The 20,016-nt window shown below is 44.3% G+C and overlaps 1 protein-coding gene and 1 non-coding gene across 5 annotated transcripts in view; both read right to left on the bottom strand.

Annotated features, from left to right (window-relative positions):
- ipo8 (importin 8) overlaps nt 1-20,016 on the bottom strand; it is a 116,293-nt gene that overhangs the window by 21,884 nt on the left and 74,393 nt on the right. For all 4 annotated transcript variants that reach the window (XM_070900661.1, XM_070900659.1, XM_070900660.1 and 1 more), the window contains 6 exons: nt 16,085-16,250; nt 14,086-14,246; nt 10,814-10,939; nt 7,393-7,459; nt 4,579-4,704; nt 863-960 (listed from right to left, as the gene is read on the bottom strand). In XM_070900661.1, coding sequence (XP_070756762.1) covers nt 863-960; nt 4,579-4,704; nt 7,393-7,459; nt 10,814-10,939; nt 14,086-14,246; nt 16,085-16,250 — 744 coding nt within the window. The remainder of the gene's footprint in view (nt 1-862; nt 961-4,578; nt 4,705-7,392; nt 7,460-10,813; nt 10,940-14,085; nt 14,247-16,084; nt 16,251-20,016) is intronic.
- Nucleotides 3,801-3,999, bottom strand: LOC139226074 (U2 spliceosomal RNA). Its single transcript, XR_011587205.1, has one exon. It is a non-coding gene; the product is annotated as a U2 spliceosomal RNA (small nuclear RNA).

The following is a 20,016-nucleotide window of genomic DNA, read 5'->3' on the forward strand; positions in this document are numbered from 1 at the left end:
CTGGGATTGCAAATAGGCGCCCTAATCCAGGGGGCACTGCAGATCATCTGAAAAATGCAAAGGTCACCGACGGTGTTGATTGTACTTTTCAGAGACTGGGAATGAAACACATTTTGAAGTGGAATAAAAAGTACATTTAACCCAAGCTGTGCCCAACTGGAAAGGTCCGATTTAGTCAATGGATTCACAAAATGGAATTATGCTTCATTTCCCAACATCAGCATTCCTCAGGAGCTCAAAATTCACCAAAGACCTCATTTAAACACAGTATTTGCAAACACACAGACCTCCCCATAGCTAATTGGCAGCACCCTTGCCTCTGATTCAGAAGGTTATGGGTTCAAGCCCCACTCCCCCTCTAGAATTTAAGCACAATCTACACTGCTGCCTGGCCTCCCATCCTCCAAATTCCAGCTCAGCATCCTCGTGTTTGTATCCCTTCCCATTTCTTTATAACCCCACCCCCATTCCTCTAATTCTGGCTTCTTGTGAATTCTTAATAGGAATTAGAAAGTGCTACATTGTTGGAGGTGCCATCTTTCAGATGAGGCGTTAAACCAAGGCCTCATGTTCAGGTGGACGTAAAAGATCCCATGGCACTATTCAAAGAGCAGAGAAGCTCTCCCGGTTACTGACCAACATGTATCCCTTAACCAATACCACCAAAGCAGATTAAATAGTCATTGCTGTTTGTGTGACCTTGTTGTGCGCAAAATGGCTGTTGTCTATTCTTACATTAGAACAGTGACTGGACTTCAATAATAATTCATTGGCTGATAAGCACTTGGTCTTGAAGATGTGAAAAGGGCAATATGAATGCAAGGTCTATGTTTTTAGATATCACCTGACTTTAATAACTTACCTTTTTACACAAGTTGTAAATGATCTCTACATTTTTAGGATTAGACAGAAATGCACCTGTGTCTATGGTCACATAATTGTGCAAAAGAGGCATCATATCTGAAAGACAAAAGGAATAACAGTTTTATGATAATGAACATTTTACACAATGGCCATACCATACACTTTTTCCTCACGATAACATACAATGACTGATCTATGCACTGTAGTGTTGCTGGCAGTCTTCAGTTCTCTGAACATAAAATTTCTTCTGCATCTGGATATTTTCAAGCACCCGATGAACTGCATATTTTCCTCAGCAAAGAGCAATTAAACTCAGATTCACCTCAATGTTTTACAAGCGGTGGATTAAAAGGACTGTCCAGGTTAGCAGCTGAACACCACAATCATCCTCCAGATAATCCTAATCCCAGCTCTTCACTTTCCTTGTCACTTGTGAAGTGTGCTCCCTTTTTATGTGGGGAGATTGGTCTATCAGACTACTTATTTGTAAAAATGAGGCAATTTATTGAAGTTCACTGACAACACGTGGCTATATTTCAACCTTGATTTTCAACCAGTTTGAGATCCCATGTTTCATTACTGTGACAATCAAAGCCTGCTCAAAACCTCTCATAATAGAAATCAAAAGTATATTCTGAAAATGTCCTCTTTAGAAAAAAGTTAGCTACCCGCTGCAAATTTGAATGGGCACGAATCAAATAGTGGCTGAGCGCAATTTTCCTGTGGCTGATTTTGATAGCAGTCTGACAGAAAACAGCCAATCACAATGCACCTGTAATAATGTCCTCGTCAAGCTGCCACCATCGTCCAGCTAGGTGGGACTGCATTCGCATGGTTCCATTCTCATTTATCTAATCGTAGCCAGAAAATCTCCTGCAATGGCTTCTCTTCCCACTCTCTCATCATTACCTCTGGGGTCCCCCAAGGATCTATCCTTGGGCCCCTCTTATTTCTCATCTACTTGCTGCCCCTTGGTGACATGATCCGGCATCAGTTTCCACATGTACGCTGATGACACTCAGCTCTACCTCACCACCCCTTCTCTCGACCCTTCCACGGTCTTTAAATTGACACACTGCTTGTTTGACATCCAGTACTGGATGAGCAGAAATGTTCTCCAATTAAATACTGGGAAGACCGAAGCCATTGTCTTTGGTCCCCGCCACAAACTCCATTCCCTAGCCACTGACTCCATCCCGCTCCTGAGCATCGGTCGAAGGCTGAACCAGACTGTTCGCAACCTAGGTGTGACCCTGAAATGAGCTCCCGACCATATATCCGTGGCATCACTAAGACCGCCTATTTACACCTCCGTAACATCACCTGTCTCTGCTCCTGCCTCAGCTCATCTGCTGCTGAAACCCTCATCCATGACTTTGTTATCTCTAGATTTGATTATTCCAACGCACTCCCGGCTGGCCTCCCACATTCTACCCTATGTAAATTTGAGGTTAGTCAAAACTTGGCTGCCCGTATCCTACCTCGCCCCATTCACCCATCACCCCTGTGCTCGCTGACCTATATTGGCTCCTGATTAAGCAACACACGATTTCAAAATTCTCATCCTCGTTTTCAAATTCCTCCATGGCCTCACCCCTCCCTAGCCCCCTTCAGCGCCCTCCGGCCCCAAGATATTTGCGCTCCTATAATTCTGCCGTCTTGAGCATCCCTGATTATAATCACTCAACCATTGGTGGCCGTGCCTTCAGCTGCCTAGGCCCCAAGCTCTGGAACTCCCTCTCTAACCCTCTGTGACTCCCTTTCCTACTTTAAGATGCTCCTTAAAACCTACCTCTTTGACCCAAGCTTTTCTTATTCGGCTCGACATCAATTTTTTGGTCTTATAACACTCCTGGCGCTATATAAATACAAGTTGTTGTTACTACTGTTGCTAAATTGCCACTGAAGTGGTATAGCTGATAAAAGGCTCAGTACTCCAGCTAAGCAGTGCAATTGGCATGGAATGGGTCTACAAAAATGGAGACAATGCCCATTTGCTTGTAAAGCTCAGTTTTTCTGAAAATGAAGACCCCAGTTCTGAAAGTGGTGCGCTCTTCCAGTCTGAAAAGATGCTGGAGTAGGGGAGAGGAAGAGTTCACTTCTCAAATCACAAAAAGACTCAGCAGAAAGTGTGATGCACATATTCTAGCTTTTTAAAAGAACGTTAAATCTACAAGTTTAAATATGAATTTACTTTTAAATGAGTCAACAAGGTAAGAAGATAGACTTGATGGCTTGGGTTTGTACTTCCTAGAAAGATGGGAGCTTCGAGAGGATCGGATCCACTGATTGAAGATTAAAGACAAAACGTCATGTAAAAAGATGGAATAAAAACAAAAAAGACTGGAAACACTCAGGTCAGTCAACATCTGATGAGAAAAATCAGTTAACTTATCAGGTCAATGATCTATCATCAGAACCCACAAAACGTCATGTAAAAAGATGGAATAAAAACAAAAAAGACTGGAAACACTCAGGTCAGTCAACATCTGATGAGAAAAATCAGTTAACTTATCAGGTCAATGATCTATCATCAGAACCCTTTATTTCAGATTTCCAGCATCCACAGTATTTTTGCTTTACTTTTAAAGTAAAAAGATGGAATGTTTGATGTGATGGGGTTTGGTAGAACTGGGGGTACTGAGGAAGTAGTTGGTGAGGTTGGGGGAGGGGTGTTAAAATTTCAAAACTCTGAAACCTGACTGCAATCCGTCTCGAACATCCCCACGGACTGGAGGGCGACTAACCTTCCCCTCCGCCCCGAGGCAGGTCAGTCATTTAAATATGTTAATTTTTAAAAAAAATGTTTTATTCGTTGCCAATCTTTCCAATTCTTTGTCAGATCAACTTGTCAGATCAACTACGCCAAAGGTCACCTTGGGCCCATTCAAGGATCACTCTGCACCAATGTTTTTGCTCTTCGCCAAAAGGCCTAGAGCCAAAGCACCGTTCCTGGAAGTACTGCAATACCAGGTTCGTGCCATGGAGGTGGATGGGTCAAGCCCCCCACCCACCTCCTATTTCCAAAAAGCATAGGAGAACCACCTTCCTGATCCAGGGAGAAGCACTTTCTGGTCATGGTTACTCCTCTGTCAGGTCAGTTACGCATGATCTTAGCCAAAAGTGAGAATCATTTAAATATGTTAATTTTTTTTTTATATTCGTTGCCAATCTTTCCAATTCTGTCAGATCATAAACGCCAGAGGTCACCCTGCACCCATCAAGGATCACTCTGCGCCAATGCTCTTAGCCAAAAGGCCTAGAGCCCAAGCACCGTTCCTGGAAGTATTGCAATACCAGGTTCGTGCCATGGAGGTGGATGGGTCAAACCACCCCACCCACCTCCTATTTCCAAAAAGCATAGGAGAACCACTTTCCTGATCCAGGGAGAACCACTTTCTGGTCATGGTTACTCCCCTGTCAGGTCAGTTACGCATGATCTTAGCCAAAATATGTTAATGAGGATGCATGTTGTTAACTTTACCAGTGCTCCGGAGGCGAAAAGGCCAATTCCAGCGGGCAAGTGCCTTTCCAGCACCACTTCTGGGTCAGGAGGAGCAGGAGTGCTTTCCCCTCGGTTCCCCAAGCTAACCTGCTTCCCTCCCGCTGAACCCCTAGCGCCGCGATCATTTGAGGGGGGGGGGAAGGGGGGGCCCGGGGGACTGCAGATTTGCCTGCATTTTTAGGTACATGCAAAAGATTAACTGGGAATACCTGTGAAATATTCAAAGCAGTCTTGCTGAAGGACTTCATATAGAACACCTAGAAGTTGCCACATATTAGGAGAGATTACTTGGCACGTTAAGCTGTATGCTAGGGATAGAACCTCTTCATAGAATTCTGGAGCGGGAAGAAAGCAGAGATTATGGTTTAAGAATCCTCATACAAAAGGAAGAAGAATTATTACGTATTAATCGAACTACCGATAAAATATTTCAACATCAGAATAAAAACACAGCGAGATTACAGGCAATTTCATTCTAGCAGTATAGTACAATGGAAAGAAATACATAAGCAGCCCTATAATCAGGTAAGCGTAAACTATTGAGGAATGACCGGAGACAACATTCGGCTGTAAACTGCGGCCTCTCTGGGTACGTATGATGTGGGCACGCATCCGAAGAGGCTGCACAATGCGCATGCGCTGGGAACCGGCATTTGCGAACTGTCAAAAATTTCTTTTGACAGATCACTCACATCCCCAGTAGCAGGACGTTCGCACAGCAGAGATTTGGCTATTTGCCTAACTCCTGCCCAGCGAATGCCCTTCAAACTCTTACACCAGCAGGCACATAGCCTACTTTACCAGCGTAAGAGTTTTAAAAAGGACAGAAAAATTAAATTTTATCACTAATTTTTTATATTAAAAACCCTGTCCTTTAAGGTAAATTTATTTTTATCTCTATTAAAACATTTTAAAAAATCCAAATTTTGTCAAAAACATTTAATTAAATTCAATTTCAATTAATTTTAAATACGTGAAGTGCTTTTTAAAAAAGTTATTGTGGTTGTGCTTCTGTGTTTTGGGGGGTATTCTCATTGATAGTCAGGGGAGCTCTTACAAATGGGGCTCCCATTATTATCTATAAGAATACCCCATGTTCTTTGGTGGTCCAGGCCCATGTGATCCCAGGTTGCGCTTACGTTCCTGGGATGTGCAAGCCCATATGCTGGGCTGCGATTGGAGGCCTTGGATCACAAGTGTACATTTCTCTGGGACCACCAGGTACTTTTGTAAAAAGATTTTTGGTCAGAGGCTTCCGCCTGCAGGAAGCCTCCGACCGCAATTTCTGGGCCATTAGTCAATATTGATATCGTCAGCCGTGGCTCAGTGGTAGCACTCGTGCCTCACTCCAGACACATTAGCACATCATCTAGGCCAACACTTAAGTGCAATACTGAGGGAGCGCTGCATTGTTGGAGGTGCCCACTTTCAGATGAGACATTAAACTGAGGGACTAACTATTTGTACTGCACTTTTTTTTTGATACAGGTGACAAGCCCCGCCCAATGTACTGCACTTTTTTTGACAGACAAGAGTCTGTCCAACCCTACCGTCCGTACTGCACTTTTTAAGCCCCGCCCCACTTCCCAGCCAAATCATTTCAATCACATGGTGCCAGAAGCACCCTCTCCCCCTCGCTGCCGGCCTCCGACTGGGCCACAAGCCTCCTGTGAGCCGTGAATTCCCTCAACCGAGCGACCCTGAGATAATTCCCTTGTTTCTGGAGTTCCCCACTGGACTTGGTTGGGGGGGGGGGGGGGGGGGGGGGAGGAGAGAGAGAGAGAGAGAGAGAGAGAGAGAGAGAGAGAGAGAGAGAGAGAGAGAGAGAGAGAGAGAGAGAGAGAGAGAGAGAGAGAGAGAGAGAGAGAGAGAGAAGGGGGGGGGGAGGAGGGAAGAAAGAGGCGGGGGAAGGGGTGGGGTAGAGAGAGAGAGAGAGAGAGGCAAAAGAGAGGGGGGCTTGGGGGGGGCGAGAGAGAGAGAGAGAGAGAGAGAGAGAGAGAGAGAGAGAGAGAGAGAGAGAGAGAGAGAGAGAGATAGATAGATAGATAGATAGATAGATAGATAGATAGATAGATAGATAGAAAGAAAGGAGAGAGAGTGAGAGAGAGAGAGGCTGTGGTGGGGGTGGGGGGGAGGAGGAAAGAGAGATCCTGTGCAGGGGGAAGAGAGGGAACTCAGGAAAGACGGATCACGTTCTTCCAATCCCCTACAAGGGCAAGGGCCATCGTTGGAGTAGATGATATGCAGAAGTCATGGCACTGTCAGTATTCACTTCATACCCAATAAACCTGTTCACAAACTGTGCGCAATACCCCATCGATTGGGGGGAGGCATATACTTGGACTGTGGGAAGGCACTTTGGCTGGGGGAGGCATATACTTGGACTGGGGTAAGGCACTTTCGCTGGCCCTTGCTGTTTTTTGGGGAGCTTGGTCCTCGGTCGTTTCAGGAAGTCAAAGTGGATCGAGTTACAATTTGCAAAGTCAATGAGACCTTGAGATGGCCGGATCCAGTGACACGTTCCTGTGAAACTTCAGGGTGTGGCTTAACCTCCAAAGGAACCAATCAGAAATAAGGGGTGGAGCCTGTTGGCTATTTTTGCAATACAAATAAACATGTCCTTAAACCGAGACCCTGCTTGGCACTATTTTGAAGAAGTGCAGTGGAGTTCTCCTGGTGTCCTGACCAATATTTATCTCTTAATCAACATCAACTAAAAGCAAATTATCTGATCATTTATCTCAGTGCTGTTTGTGGGACCTTGCTGTGCATAAATTTGGCTGTTGTCTTTTTCTACGTTACAACAGTGACAATACTTTAAAAAGTAGTCCATTGGCTGTAAATCACATTAGGTCATCCGGCGGCTGTGAAACGCGCTATATAAATGCAAGTTCTTCCTTAAATATTGTGAGGTGCTCGTGTGCTGACAATTACAAAATGCTAGTATTTGCACAACTTTACCAGGGCTTTATTGCGCTTTCAATGGTTAAAAAGTCAAACAACAGAGTTTTTTTTGACTGTACCTATTACGTGTTTCTGAAGTACTAGTCCAATGACCTGTAAGCAGATGCCCTCGAGCTGCTGTGTAATCTGGAGAATGGGGAGGAAATGGAGGAGGGAAAAGATGTGTAGTGTTACTCTGGGGTGAACAGGTAGTGATCCAGATGAGTTAGCAACAGAAAGTCCCATATACTTAATATAGCGGCCAGAAGTTTAACCTTTCCTTATATCTAATTGAAGCCACAATTCTGCAAAAATAGGGATCAAGTATCTCAAAATTAGGGGCCTTGGATAGGTTCTTTAAAATAAAGAACCAAAGCCTCCTCTGCCACTGGAGGGTGCAGCTCCTGAGTTGCAGTCCCAAATTGTGGAGTCTGCTGTACCGCCCAGCACTAATTCACTGAAGGAACCTCCTGCAATGTCATAATTGCAGCACATCTTAAAAATTACCAAAACAGCAAGCAATTTAATTTTACATTGAGCAACAAGTACTGAGAGCAAGACAAATTGAGTTGAAAGAAACTGTGAAGATTGTATAAATACTGCCCAATGCCCATTCATTTGGAAGAAAAGTTAAGATTTGAGGAAAGAACATTTGGTCTAGCAAAGCTCTTCACTCAATAAAACACAAAAAAGCTTTTCCTTTAGATTTTTTTCTCTCTCCATTTTGTCGTTCTGGGCCATACGCTTCTGTCACACAAAGGGAGAGTAAATGGGCTGATCTGGACCACCAGCAGGGTCACATTCTGGCCGACACATCCCTGGAAACGCAATTCATCGTGCCAAGTAAGTGGAGCTTGTTGGATGGGGGGGGCGGGGAGAAAAGAGCAGAGAAGGAGACGGAACATCCTCCCACTATGTGGCACGAAAGACGAGTCAATATATCAAAAGGGAACTGGAAACTGAAAGACATCTGCCGCAGGGACTCACAGTCCTGCAGTGAACCCAATCGTGCTTTTGTCTTGAAGACTGGCTGGCTGGCAGACTGATAATGTTTTTGAAATGGCTTTTATTTGGCCATGGAGCAGTCACTAGTTTGTTGTGGAGAACAGGCTTTGAAATGACGCTGTTTAACCATGGACTCGTTCGCCAGGCAAGCCGCGGTCTTGATCTCCAGGAGCACCCTAACCGTCACCCTTCTGGGAATCAATCAGGCTGGTGGACATGGACTGTTTCCTTCCAAATAGATTCTATTTTAATGATGCATAGCTTTCTGTAAGGTTTGCACTTGTAACTTCAAATCTATCTCCTGTGTGTGTACTTGTAAACACATCTGACTGCCACATCAAGCCTGATACTGTTCCTCCACCGCCCCACAATTCTCTTTCCTTGTCCAGATTACCCTTTCATATCCAGAATTCCCCTCCTCAGTTTCCTCATTTCTCTCTCTCCCCACCTTTTCTACTACGTGCCTCTCTCAGTCTCCCCCTCCTACTCTGTTAACCTCCTCCCTTGCCGCTGCTCAGGGCTCAATCATCCCTCACCCCACAATCCCCAAAAAGCTGGCCAACGGGTTCCATCTGCTCCATGCAAGAGCATTCTCCACCATTTTCACTGCAGCCAATGAATGTACCAAGTCATCATAGGCAGTCCCTCGAAATCGAGGAAGACATGCTTCCACTCAAAGTGAGTTCTCAGGTGACTGTACAGTCCAATACGGGAATTACAATCTCTGTCACAAATGGGGCAGACAGTTGTTGAAGGAAAGGGTGGGTGGGGAGTCTGGTTTGCCGCACATTCCTTCTGCATGCTCTCGGTGACGAGACTCGAGGTGCTCAGCGCCCTCCCGGATGCTCTTCCTCCACTTCGGGCAGTCTTTGGCCAGGGACTCCCAGGTGTCGGTGTGGATGTTACACTTTATCAAGGAGGCTTTGAGGGTGTCCTTGAAGCGTTTCCTCTGTCCACCTGGGGCTCGCTTGCCGTGAAGGAGTTCAGAGTGCTTGCTTTGAGAGTCTTGTGTCGGGCATGCGGACAATGTGGCCCGTCCAACGGAGCTAGTAGAGTGTGGTCAGTGCTTCGATGCTGGGGATGTTTCCCTGGTCGAGAACAGACGTTGGTGCGTCTATCCTCCCAGAGAATGTGCAGGATCTTGCGGAGACATCGTTGGTGATATTTCTCCAGCGATTTGAGGTGTCTACTGTATATGGTCCATGTCTCAGCCATACAGGAGGGTGGGTACCACTACAGCCCTATAGACCATGAGCTTGGTGCCTGATTTGAGGGCCTGATCTTCGAACGCTTTCTTCCTCAGGCAATTGAAGGCTGCGTTGGCGCACTGGAGGCAGTGTTGGACCTCGCTGTCTATGTCTGCCCTTGCTGATAGTAGGCTCCCGTGGTATGGAAAGTGGTCCGTGATGTCCAAGGCCGCGCCGTGGATTTTGATGGCGGTGCTGTGCGGCGGGGTCAGATTGGTGGAGGACCTTTGTCTTACGGATGTTTAGTGTAGATGTTGACGATGGCTTGGAGTTCAGCCTCTGAATGTGCGCAGGCGCAAGCGTCGTCCGCGTACTGTAGTTCGACGACAGAGGATGGGATGGTCTTGGATCTAGCCTGGAGGCGATGAAGGTTGAACAGGTTCCCTCTGGTTCTATAGTTTAGTTCCACACCAGCGGGGAGCTTGTTGAGCAAGATGGAGCATTGCAGTGAGGAAGATAGAGAGGAGGGCTGGCACGATGACGCAGCCCTGCTTGACCCCGGTCCAGATGTGGATTGGGTCTGTGGTGGATCTGCTGGTTAAGATCACGGCTTGCATGTCGTCGTGGAAGATAGCGACAAACGTTTGAGGGCAGCCGAAATGGAGGAGGACGCTCCATAGTCCCTCGCAGTTAAGAGCGTCAAAGGCCTTTGTGAGGTCAAATAAATGTACCAAAGCAGCAATGCCAACTGCCTCATCCCATTCTTCTGATGCACACATCATGCAATTCACTCCCCAGGTAGGTAAACCTCACTTAACTTTCCCACTGTCCACTACTCCCCCGCTCCACTGCAGATTGCCTAGCGAAATGTCCGGTCCCATCCAAACAAACCCCCACCCCATCCATGATCTCATCCTGGGTGCCAACTGGTTCCTGTCCTGAGGTAGCAGGAGGTGGAGAATGTTACCAGTGTAACCATTTCTCTTCAAAATACGGCAAGCAGCATAGGAGAGATGCTATGTGTGAAGTGAAGGATGCTGCCGGCACATCTTACAGAAGCACCACAGAGCATGGTTGAATGGTTGATATGAATCACAGGAACACAAGACAAAACATCCAGGTTTGCCCCATGACTCCTTTCAACTAGCGTTTCAGACTCTGTGTGCACCAGGCTGGTTATTGTTGTGAAGACACATCACGACTGATAATGAATATGTGGTTTGGGGTTGTGCGTTTAAGTTCTTTGGCCAATGTGATGAAGCTAATCATCTCAGGAGTATGCTCTCAACCAAACAAAATAGTCACTGACCTCCCTGTGATCCTCCACTACAGTCAAGATGGTGTCTATTGTGTTTAGGATGCCCATAGCCATCACGGTTTTGTCCTCGATCTCTTCATAAGCATCACTTTGGAGGACTTTGCTGAAGGTCATGGCCTGAGAAGGAAAACAAAAAAGCCTTGTACTTACATTTACACACTGACCCTTGCCAAGTTGCTTGAAAACATGCAGGCATCAACAAGATCGGACAGAATGCTTTATCCTGCACGCGCTATATGTATAAAAATTAGTGACGATAGGCAAGAGAGAGTGCTAAAGGTAGTAGCAAAATTTGAAGCTTTAAGAAATCAGTGTAAACTCTCAGTTTACGATAGCACCTGGTCTGAACATAGTTTGCTGCTTTTAATCATGACTCCAGCTCTCCATAAATTACAATATCCAAAGCATCATGCTTCAGTATAGATTCCAGCCAGGCAGTGCCACTATGATATCACCTGGCTCCAATTCAAATTCTCTCAGCTGAGGGAGTTTTGTGCATGTGCAGAGCCTCACTTCTCCTACTAATTTCAAATCCCTCCATAACCTCTCTCCTCCATATCTCTATAACTTCCTCCAGCCTGACAACCCATGAAAACCCTGGCTTTCCTCCAACTCTGGTCTCTTGTGCATCCCTCACTTCCTTCACCCTACTACTGGTGGCCGTCCCATCAGCCATCTCGGCCTCAAGAACTAGAATTCCCTCCGTAAATCTCTACTTCTCTCTCCTCCTTTAAGCCGTTCATTAAAGTCTAACTCTTTTAACTAGCTTTCGGTTACCTGTTGAACTATTTCCTTCTTTGGCCTGGTGTCAAATTTTGTCCAATTACATTTCTGAGAAATGCCTTGGGATGTCTTACAACATTAAAAGTGTTATATAAATGATAGTTGTTGCAATTTTAAATGCACCAAAAACATTGTTCCATTTAAGCTGCGTAGCACTCAAGTTCCTGCGCAGCCGGCTCATTGGCTTTTAAATGGGAAAATCTCGCAGGCGCGGTACGTTGAATGGGCCGCGCAGCCCCCCCCCACCCCCCCCCAAAATTAAAGGGAACATTGACCAAAAGCCTGGATGGGAGTGCTGCAATATCACTACATTTAAATAAGGTTTTAAAAAGTGCTACCTCTAAGCTAACCTGACATCTTGCTGGAGATTGACATCACAAGCAATGACAGAAATCTAGCTGGCCATTGCAGGGTTTCAATCGCTACATCTCAGCTATAATCTAACCCATAGGTCTGCGACAGCCAATCTTTCAGAGCTCAAGTTTAAAAAAAAGAAAAATACCCAGCAAAGAGTTACAAGTTTTCAGACTGTTTTACGTTACAGCTGGGTTACTGGCAGGGCGACACCGACAGTGCGTCGCTGCTGATGTCTGTTCCAGAGGTCCAGTCATTTAAATTCAGGAGCACAGCAATCAGTGCGAAAGCCTCATGCATTTTAAAACTGATATCTTCAGTGGAACTAAAGATCACATTTTTGTTGACCCCCCTTGTCACCCCAGGCCCGCTCCCCTGCAGACCCCTGGGGCTGCTCCCCACTAAGTGCTGGTCCCACTTTACACTAATTAGTACTCCCTGCTAAACGCTTTGCATTGTGTGCAACTGCTGCAGCCGTCCAGAGAGCCACAATACGATGAATTATGTTGAAAGGTGCAAGAACCACATACAGCTCATGTATCGCGTGTTGCCCACCACATAGTGAGCAGCAAGTACAGTGTACTAAATTGAAAGTACAAATAAATCGCTGATTCATCTGGAAGGAGTATTTGGGGCTCTGGATGATGGGAAGGGAGGAGGCAAAAGCGCTCCTTCCGGGTGAAACAATTATTTATTTGTACTTTTTTCAATTTGGTATACTGTATTCACTGCTCACGATGCGGTCTCCTCCACATTGAGACCACCAAACGCAGATTGGGTGACCGCTTTGCGGAATACCTCCGTTAGGCCTGCAACTGTGACTGAGCTTCTGGTCGCTTGCCATTTTAATTCTCTATCTCACTCCACTCTGACCTGGCGTTGGCCTCTTACACTGTTCCAGTGAAGCTTAGTGTAAGCTCGAGGAGCAGCACCTCATCTTTCAATGAGGCACTTTACAGCATTCCAGACACAACATAGAGTTCAAAAATTTCAGACCACTGCCCACATTTTTCAGACATTACGTTGCTGATGATTCAGTTATTCCCATTTACACCTCCACTGGACACATCTCATCTTTTGTTTCTTTACCATCATCCCTTTTGTCATTTAATCTCTCCTGTCTTTCACCCTATATCACAGACCTTCCTTTTTGCTCTTTCCTCTCCCCCTCCCACCCGTTTTCCCTGCCTCTGTACTTGCTTAAAACCTGCTACATTTAACATTTTCTAGTGCTGACGAAAGGTCATTGACCTGAAATGTTAACTCCGTTTCTCCACAGATGCTGCCTGACCGGCTGAGTATTTCCAACATTTTCGTTTTTTATTATAGCTTAGAAGTGGTCAATTTTGCTCTTCAACCATTAACAGATAGTCTAAAGGTATAGGAACGAAGCCTAGAGAAAACAGGGTAGTGTGTGCATACTAATTTCGGAGGGGGAGGGTTGGAGAAAAGAAAAAAGGTACGTGACTCAAAATTACTAGGAAAAAAGGAAATGGGAAAGAATGGGCGAAGATCTCAACTATCTGCTCTACATGCATTTCACTCATCGAATATGGGACACTTGCGAGCAACAGATGCAATGCAATGCAATTTAAAATAACCACTAAGAAAAAAAAACAGGCTTGTATTGTTTAGAGCCTTTCACGACCTCTGGACATCCCAAAGCGCTTGAATGACTACGTCATTGTAATGTAGGAAACACAGCAGCCATCTGGCACATAGCAAGCTCCCATGAACATTATTACGATAATGACCAGATAATGTTTTTTTAGTAATGTTGCTCGAGAGATAAATGTTGGCCAGGACACCGGGAAGAACTTCCTCACTTTTCTTTGAAATCATGGGATCTTTTACATCCACCCAAGAAGGCAGATGGGGCCTCAGTTTTATCTCTCTTCCGAAAGACAACACCTGTGAGTGCAGCACTGCCTCAGTACTGCACTGGGGGTGTCAGCCAAGATTATGTGCTCAAGTCTCTGCAGTGAGACTTGAACCCACAACCTTCAGACACTGAGCCAAGGTAGAACACTGCTGTGCATTTCGTAAGAGAGAATTATTCAGTGAACCGGTCAAGTCACTGAACTGCCCATATCACCAACAGATCCAGGTCTCTGGCAAGTACTTACTAAATGCTGCGTCATGTCAACAGCAATGGTGGTCATCTCCTCACTGTATTCGCAAATCATCTTCTGAATGACGTTGGTGAGATCATCATTTTCGGTTTCTCGGACAACATGGAGCAGCTCTTGCATCACTGGCCGAACCAATGGCTTTATATATTCCTTAGCTGGGGAGCAAATATCAATGCATTAGCTGCAAAATGTTTTCTTAGTTTCTTCTCTTCAACCTCCCTTGCCCCAAATATCTGCATCTCTGGTACCTCTCCCATTAAGGTAATCTAAATTGTGTAATCCTCCCGAGCCTCAGTTATCACTGCGCTATACAAAATGAAAGAACGATTTGTGGGGCAAGGTACAGTTTTCCCTGGTTAATCATTTATTTTTTCGCCCCAGTAACAACCCCAGCTAAGAACCTACACAATGCTCCCACAAGAGACATACACTGAAAGGAGAAAATACTACTGACTTTTGGCTTGGGTTTTTGGTCAAGAGCAAGAAAGTTTCCAATTCTTACTCATATGAACAGCAGCCAGCTGACGATAGACTGCCAAGCTATACCATCGATCAGGAATATTTTCAATTGGGAGTCCAGAGTAAAGCAGGCTTTCTGAGGTTGCTATTGGATCTAACACAGTGGAATTGAAATATTCAGGTTCAAGGGGACCAGTAATATTGAGACTTCCACTCAGCTCTCTAACTGATCTCACACTCTCCTATGTTGCTATCACTGATGCACCTGTATAGTGAAAACTGGCCCAATTCCCCCAGTATAACTCAGTGGTAGCAGCCTCGTTACTGTCCAGTACTTATCTGTAAGCTTCTGCCCTCTGACCCCTAATCAGTACATGGAATGGCCAGCACGACACCAGGAGTCAGAACAGTTAGCACTGTTGCTCTTTATGCCAGTAGGTTGTAATTTGGCAGACCCAGCAGCATAGGAAACATAAAGCCTCACTGCTGCGGACAGTGAGAGGATAGCAAAAGAGCAGAGCCGTTACAACATAACCATGTTTTATTATCTGCCTGCTGGTTCTAACCAGAGCAGTAGTGACCGTCTCTCTGCCCAATCACGAGTAGTCTGCACCGGATATATAAATAGCCTAATAGATGCTGTGACCGTTTAAACTTCAGCAACGGCAATCGATATCATTACTCTGACCCACAACCATTTCAATCAAAGTTTTTCTGCGCTAGTGCAGTAGTAAAGCAAAACTGTCATAACACCAAACCAAGATGCCAATAATTTCCATTTGACTGCACAAAAATTAGCTCATTTAAGAACACTCCTAATATCATTTTTATTTAGCCACAAGAAAATAAAAATATAACCTGGTTTACATGAAATCCAAATATCTGGTCAATAGCCTGCGTACAGTTTTGGTCTTCGCATTTAAGGAAGGATATACTTGCATTGGAGGCTGTTCAGAGAAAGTTCACTAGGTTGATTCCGGAGATGAAGAGGTTGACTTATGAGGATAGATTGAGTAGGTTGGGCCTATACTCAATGGAGTTCAGAAGAATGATCTTATCGAAATATAAAGAAGATAATGAAGGGGCTCAACAAGCTGGATGCAGAGAGGATATTTCCACTCATAGGGGAAACTAAAACTAGGGGACATAGTCTCAGAATAAGGGGACACCTATTTAAAACTGAGGTGAGGAATTATTTCTCTGAGGGTTGTAAATCTGTGGAATTCTCTGCCCCAGAGAGCTGTGGAGGCTGGGTCATTGAATATATTTAAGGCGGAGAAGGACAGATTTTTGAGCGATAAGGGAATAAAGGGTTATGGGGAACGGGCAAGGAAGTGGAGCTGAGTCCATGATCAGATCAGCCATTATCTTAGTAAATGGCAGAGCAGGCTGAAGGGGCCAGATGGCCTACTCCTGCTCCTATTTCTTATGTTCTGACAGGATTATCACCCGTGTCAGACAACATACACTGGTAACAAGCCCGAACAAAACGCAGGATCACAGCGTTCCAGTGCAAGATCTCTCTTCGACTCACCTTGATCTTGGTTACTTATAAGCGTCTGCAGAGCTATGGCAGCTTCTACCTTGACCGGCATTTCTTTATCTTCAATTAAACTCTTCTTCGTCAACTCAACTGCATTTCTTAAGTTGAGATCATTGGTGAACTTCAGATTGCAAAATGAATGAAGAACCCAACAAGCCTAAAAACATGAAGTCAGAAGCAATAAACATAATCAGCTTTAATGGAGAGCGATGATACTGTATTTGAAAAGAAAAGCGGTCGTCACAAATATATTTTATCCATTTTTGGGCAACTGCATGTGTGTCAGTCTAAGTGACTGAAGGAGGATTCGGTAGTCGGGAGTTGAAACATTTCAATAATTTATAACAGTGGATGCACTCTTCCAAAGCAGTCTGGGAATAACAAATGGGGTTACATCAATCCCCTCACATGCAGATAATCAATATCAAGGATGAGAAAGGTGAAATACTCTTTTCGGATCTGATCAGCTGGTGATGCATCTTCACTTCAACAGAGATGACTTGCTGCATTTAATAGAAAGTGAAGATCAGTCAAATCTGACCTTTCAAATATTCTTCCAGTTTCCAAAATGCAAGATAGCTGATTTCTACTGGAAAACTTGAACTCTTAAGTATTCAAATGGCATCTTAGACCAGGCCAATCCGAATCACATCAAGGTGTGCACCATAAGAGCTCAGATGCAAATCTTGAGAGAGACTTTTAATGTTATGATGGTGCACTGTAAAATACAGAGCATACCAAACAACCTGCAGTGTGTGGTGGGATTTTGACTGGAGTTTGGAGTGCAAGGCTGGGGGAAGAGCATGGTTGCTATCGGACTATTAAATCAGATGATCGTGCCTGGTATTGCACCTTTTCACAAAGGCCCTATTTAATATTGGTGTGCTCCTTCTAAAAGAGGACAGCTCAAAAGCATGACACACTAAACATCCTCAGTTAGTTAGACAATTTTTGCTACTGTACCTGTATCAGCAGCAAAAGACCAAAAAATGCTTGCACAAATGGGTTAATCTAACAAATGGAAAGTATATGCAAAGACAGATGCAGTCAAAAAGTCATGGAGTTATACCAAGATCAGCTTACAATGGCCAATTTCAAATAAAGATTCCTACATAGCAAGGCACAATTATTGGAAAACTAAAAATGTTTACCTAAATACTACACCTACGCTTTACTTGAAGCATTTATCAAAAGGAACAGCATGGATTGTAGATGATATGGCAGCCTGATTTTTATTTTAGTATGGCAAGTGATAAATGGATAATTTAACTGAAGGAAGTTCAAAGAGGGCCTATAGCAAGAAGGATATAAAATCTCTCAGTAAACAACTGAGCAAACTAATTAAAAATATAATGATTTTTCAGACGATTACAAATGAATGCACTTAATTATAAAGGAGCGCCCTCAGGATACTTCACTCAACGACAGCACATTTTTTTACAAAGTCCTATTGGTCTGCGCCACACAGACCAGAACACTCTGGTTCGATTCCCAGTTTGTGCTGATTTCGGAGAGAGTGACTGCTGCAGTGCTCACTTCAGTGCCTCTGGGGTAGGGAAGGGGAGGAGTGGGAAAAGAGGGAGTCAAGCTACACCTCTCCCAGCAGGGAGAAATGGATAGCGATTAATGAGTCCCGGTCACTATCCGGCAACTTCTGCTCAAAGAGGTGCATCCAAGGACAAGATCAGGCTTGGTCATGATAACCTCCATGGTCAGATTTCCTGCTAACCCCTGCAATACTAGTGAAAGGCCACTAAGGCAAGTTGCAGGATGGTAACTGGTGCTCACGCTCCATGCCACAAGGTACCAGCACATTCAACAGAGGAACAGGCAAAATTGGAGGTAAAAATATTTCCTGGCCAAGCTTCATTTGAAAACCTCAAGAGATATTAACAACTTTATCAAGGGGCAGGATTTCCAGCATTAAACTAAATATGGAAAGTTACAATCCAGCACAGTACTATAAATACAAGTTTCTTCTTTTCCTATTACAATCAGATGTCAATATAATTGGGGCATAGATTGTAAATAAAGGCATTTACAGAATAGTGTTAACAAATGTCAACATTGCATAACCTTGTATAATATTACAATGATAAAACAGAGAACCAAACTGGAATACAATCTGGCATGCTCTCTGGATGCTGCCATCTGGTGCGGTGCTGAACTGTAGCAGATGGGGAGGGTCCCAGATTTGATTCTTGGTCTGTGCTGAGCTCACTGGCCTCAGATGGAGTGAGGCGCTACAATTGGCCTCAGCATCTCAGGTTGGGGGGGGGGGGGGAAGCCCAGATTGCCATTTGTGTGTATGGAAAATGCAATTTGCTGCTGTGAGTGAAGAACTGGTCGGGGCTCATCTGTAATGGCCTCCAAGTTGAACAGTTTGCCAAACCGCACCGGCTAGGCTCACGCATAAAAGAATAGTCACTTGAGGCAGGGAGCAGAAGGCTGCAGATTACCATGGAAGAATATCTGGTATGTCACTCTCCTGAAAGAGAATAATACTCAGCAGCATGCAAAGAGCCACTATAGGAAAGGGGGAAATTGGAGGAAAGAACATGCTTATACACTCTTCTAATGTCTTCCAATGCTTTCAACTCAAGTTTTCCATCCCAGTGCCCAAAAGGTGAATGAAGCAACATGCACCTTAAAAAAGGTTCAGAATTTTATGTTGGATCGTCACAGACAATACTGGAAGTCAAGCTTTTACCCGAGACTTGAATCCTAAGTATTTAATATTTGACAAACTGTTCCAAGGGTTTAATTAACTTGAATGCTAAACTTACTGCTATCTAGGGACTTTTTGCCCATAGCGAACATAACATTACGTTTTATTTTTTGGCATTTTGCGATAAGATAGCTACTTCCTTAAAAAAATATATCTTGTGATGAAACAGCACTTAATCCTAGCCCTCTAAAATGATGGTCTTCCGCATCAAAGAACATTACTGCGCACAGCATCTACTGCAATCTGCAGCTGCTCAGTTTCTAATTACAAAACCTAAGAGACTGTATCACATTGATCCCACAAGGGAGGGAAAATAGATTGTGTCTGCTTTTTAGTGCCCCTGGGTGCTTTTATCTCACTGCTGAGCATTACTCGGTTTCAGGAGAGTGACAGCTTTATCAACCTCCGTGCTCTCCTCCCCACTTATTGGTGGCCCTATGACTAGTGCAGAGAATAGTCACCTGATCAGAAGCCTTCAGGTTTGAGGCTGTAATAAGATTTCCCAAGTTAATTAAACTTTTGGAACAGTTTGTCAAATATTAAATACTTGAGATTCAAGTCTCGGGCAAAAGCTTGACTTCCAGTATTGACTGCAGTGCAGCGCAAAGAAATGTGCTGACAGTTATGGGGAGTGAGAGCGATTTAATAGTCTTTACTATAAAATCAGTCACAATGTAAAAGACTTTTAAATTTTCTGGAATATGAAAGGATGGGACATCCGCCCATCTGTCAAAATAAGTCTAATGTCCGCACCTCCAGCCAAAAACTGATTTGTTAGACGCATGTATCCAGGCACCCAGTGACGGGGCGGGGTCCAAAGTTCATTAGTTATGTTATGGTCTGTGAAGATTTCTTTTCTTTTCAGTATTTCTGGGCAAAAGCGTAAACACATTCTAATTACAACTTTGCTACACATTCTTAACAAGTACATACACCATTTTTGGAACTATCAGATCTATTCTGTATTTCTGCCAGGACAAATTAACTTTCTAATATCCAGCCGCAACCCAACTGTAAAGAAATCCCATCAACTGCACTGTTGCTCCTACTTTTAGGAGCAGATAGAAAGAAGTGTGAAGGTTAGATTTACTCAAGTCTTTACAACAAGTACATTGAAACAGCAAAATAAGTTTGATTAGACAGTATTTTGAACTAGATTTGCTCACAAGAAAATATAAACAATTTCAGACTGGAA

This window comes from Pristiophorus japonicus, chromosome 15, assembly GCF_044704955.1.
Source record: "Pristiophorus japonicus isolate sPriJap1 chromosome 15, sPriJap1.hap1, whole genome shotgun sequence".
In the NCBI taxonomy this organism is placed as follows: domain Eukaryota; kingdom Metazoa; phylum Chordata; class Chondrichthyes; family Pristiophoridae; genus Pristiophorus; species Pristiophorus japonicus.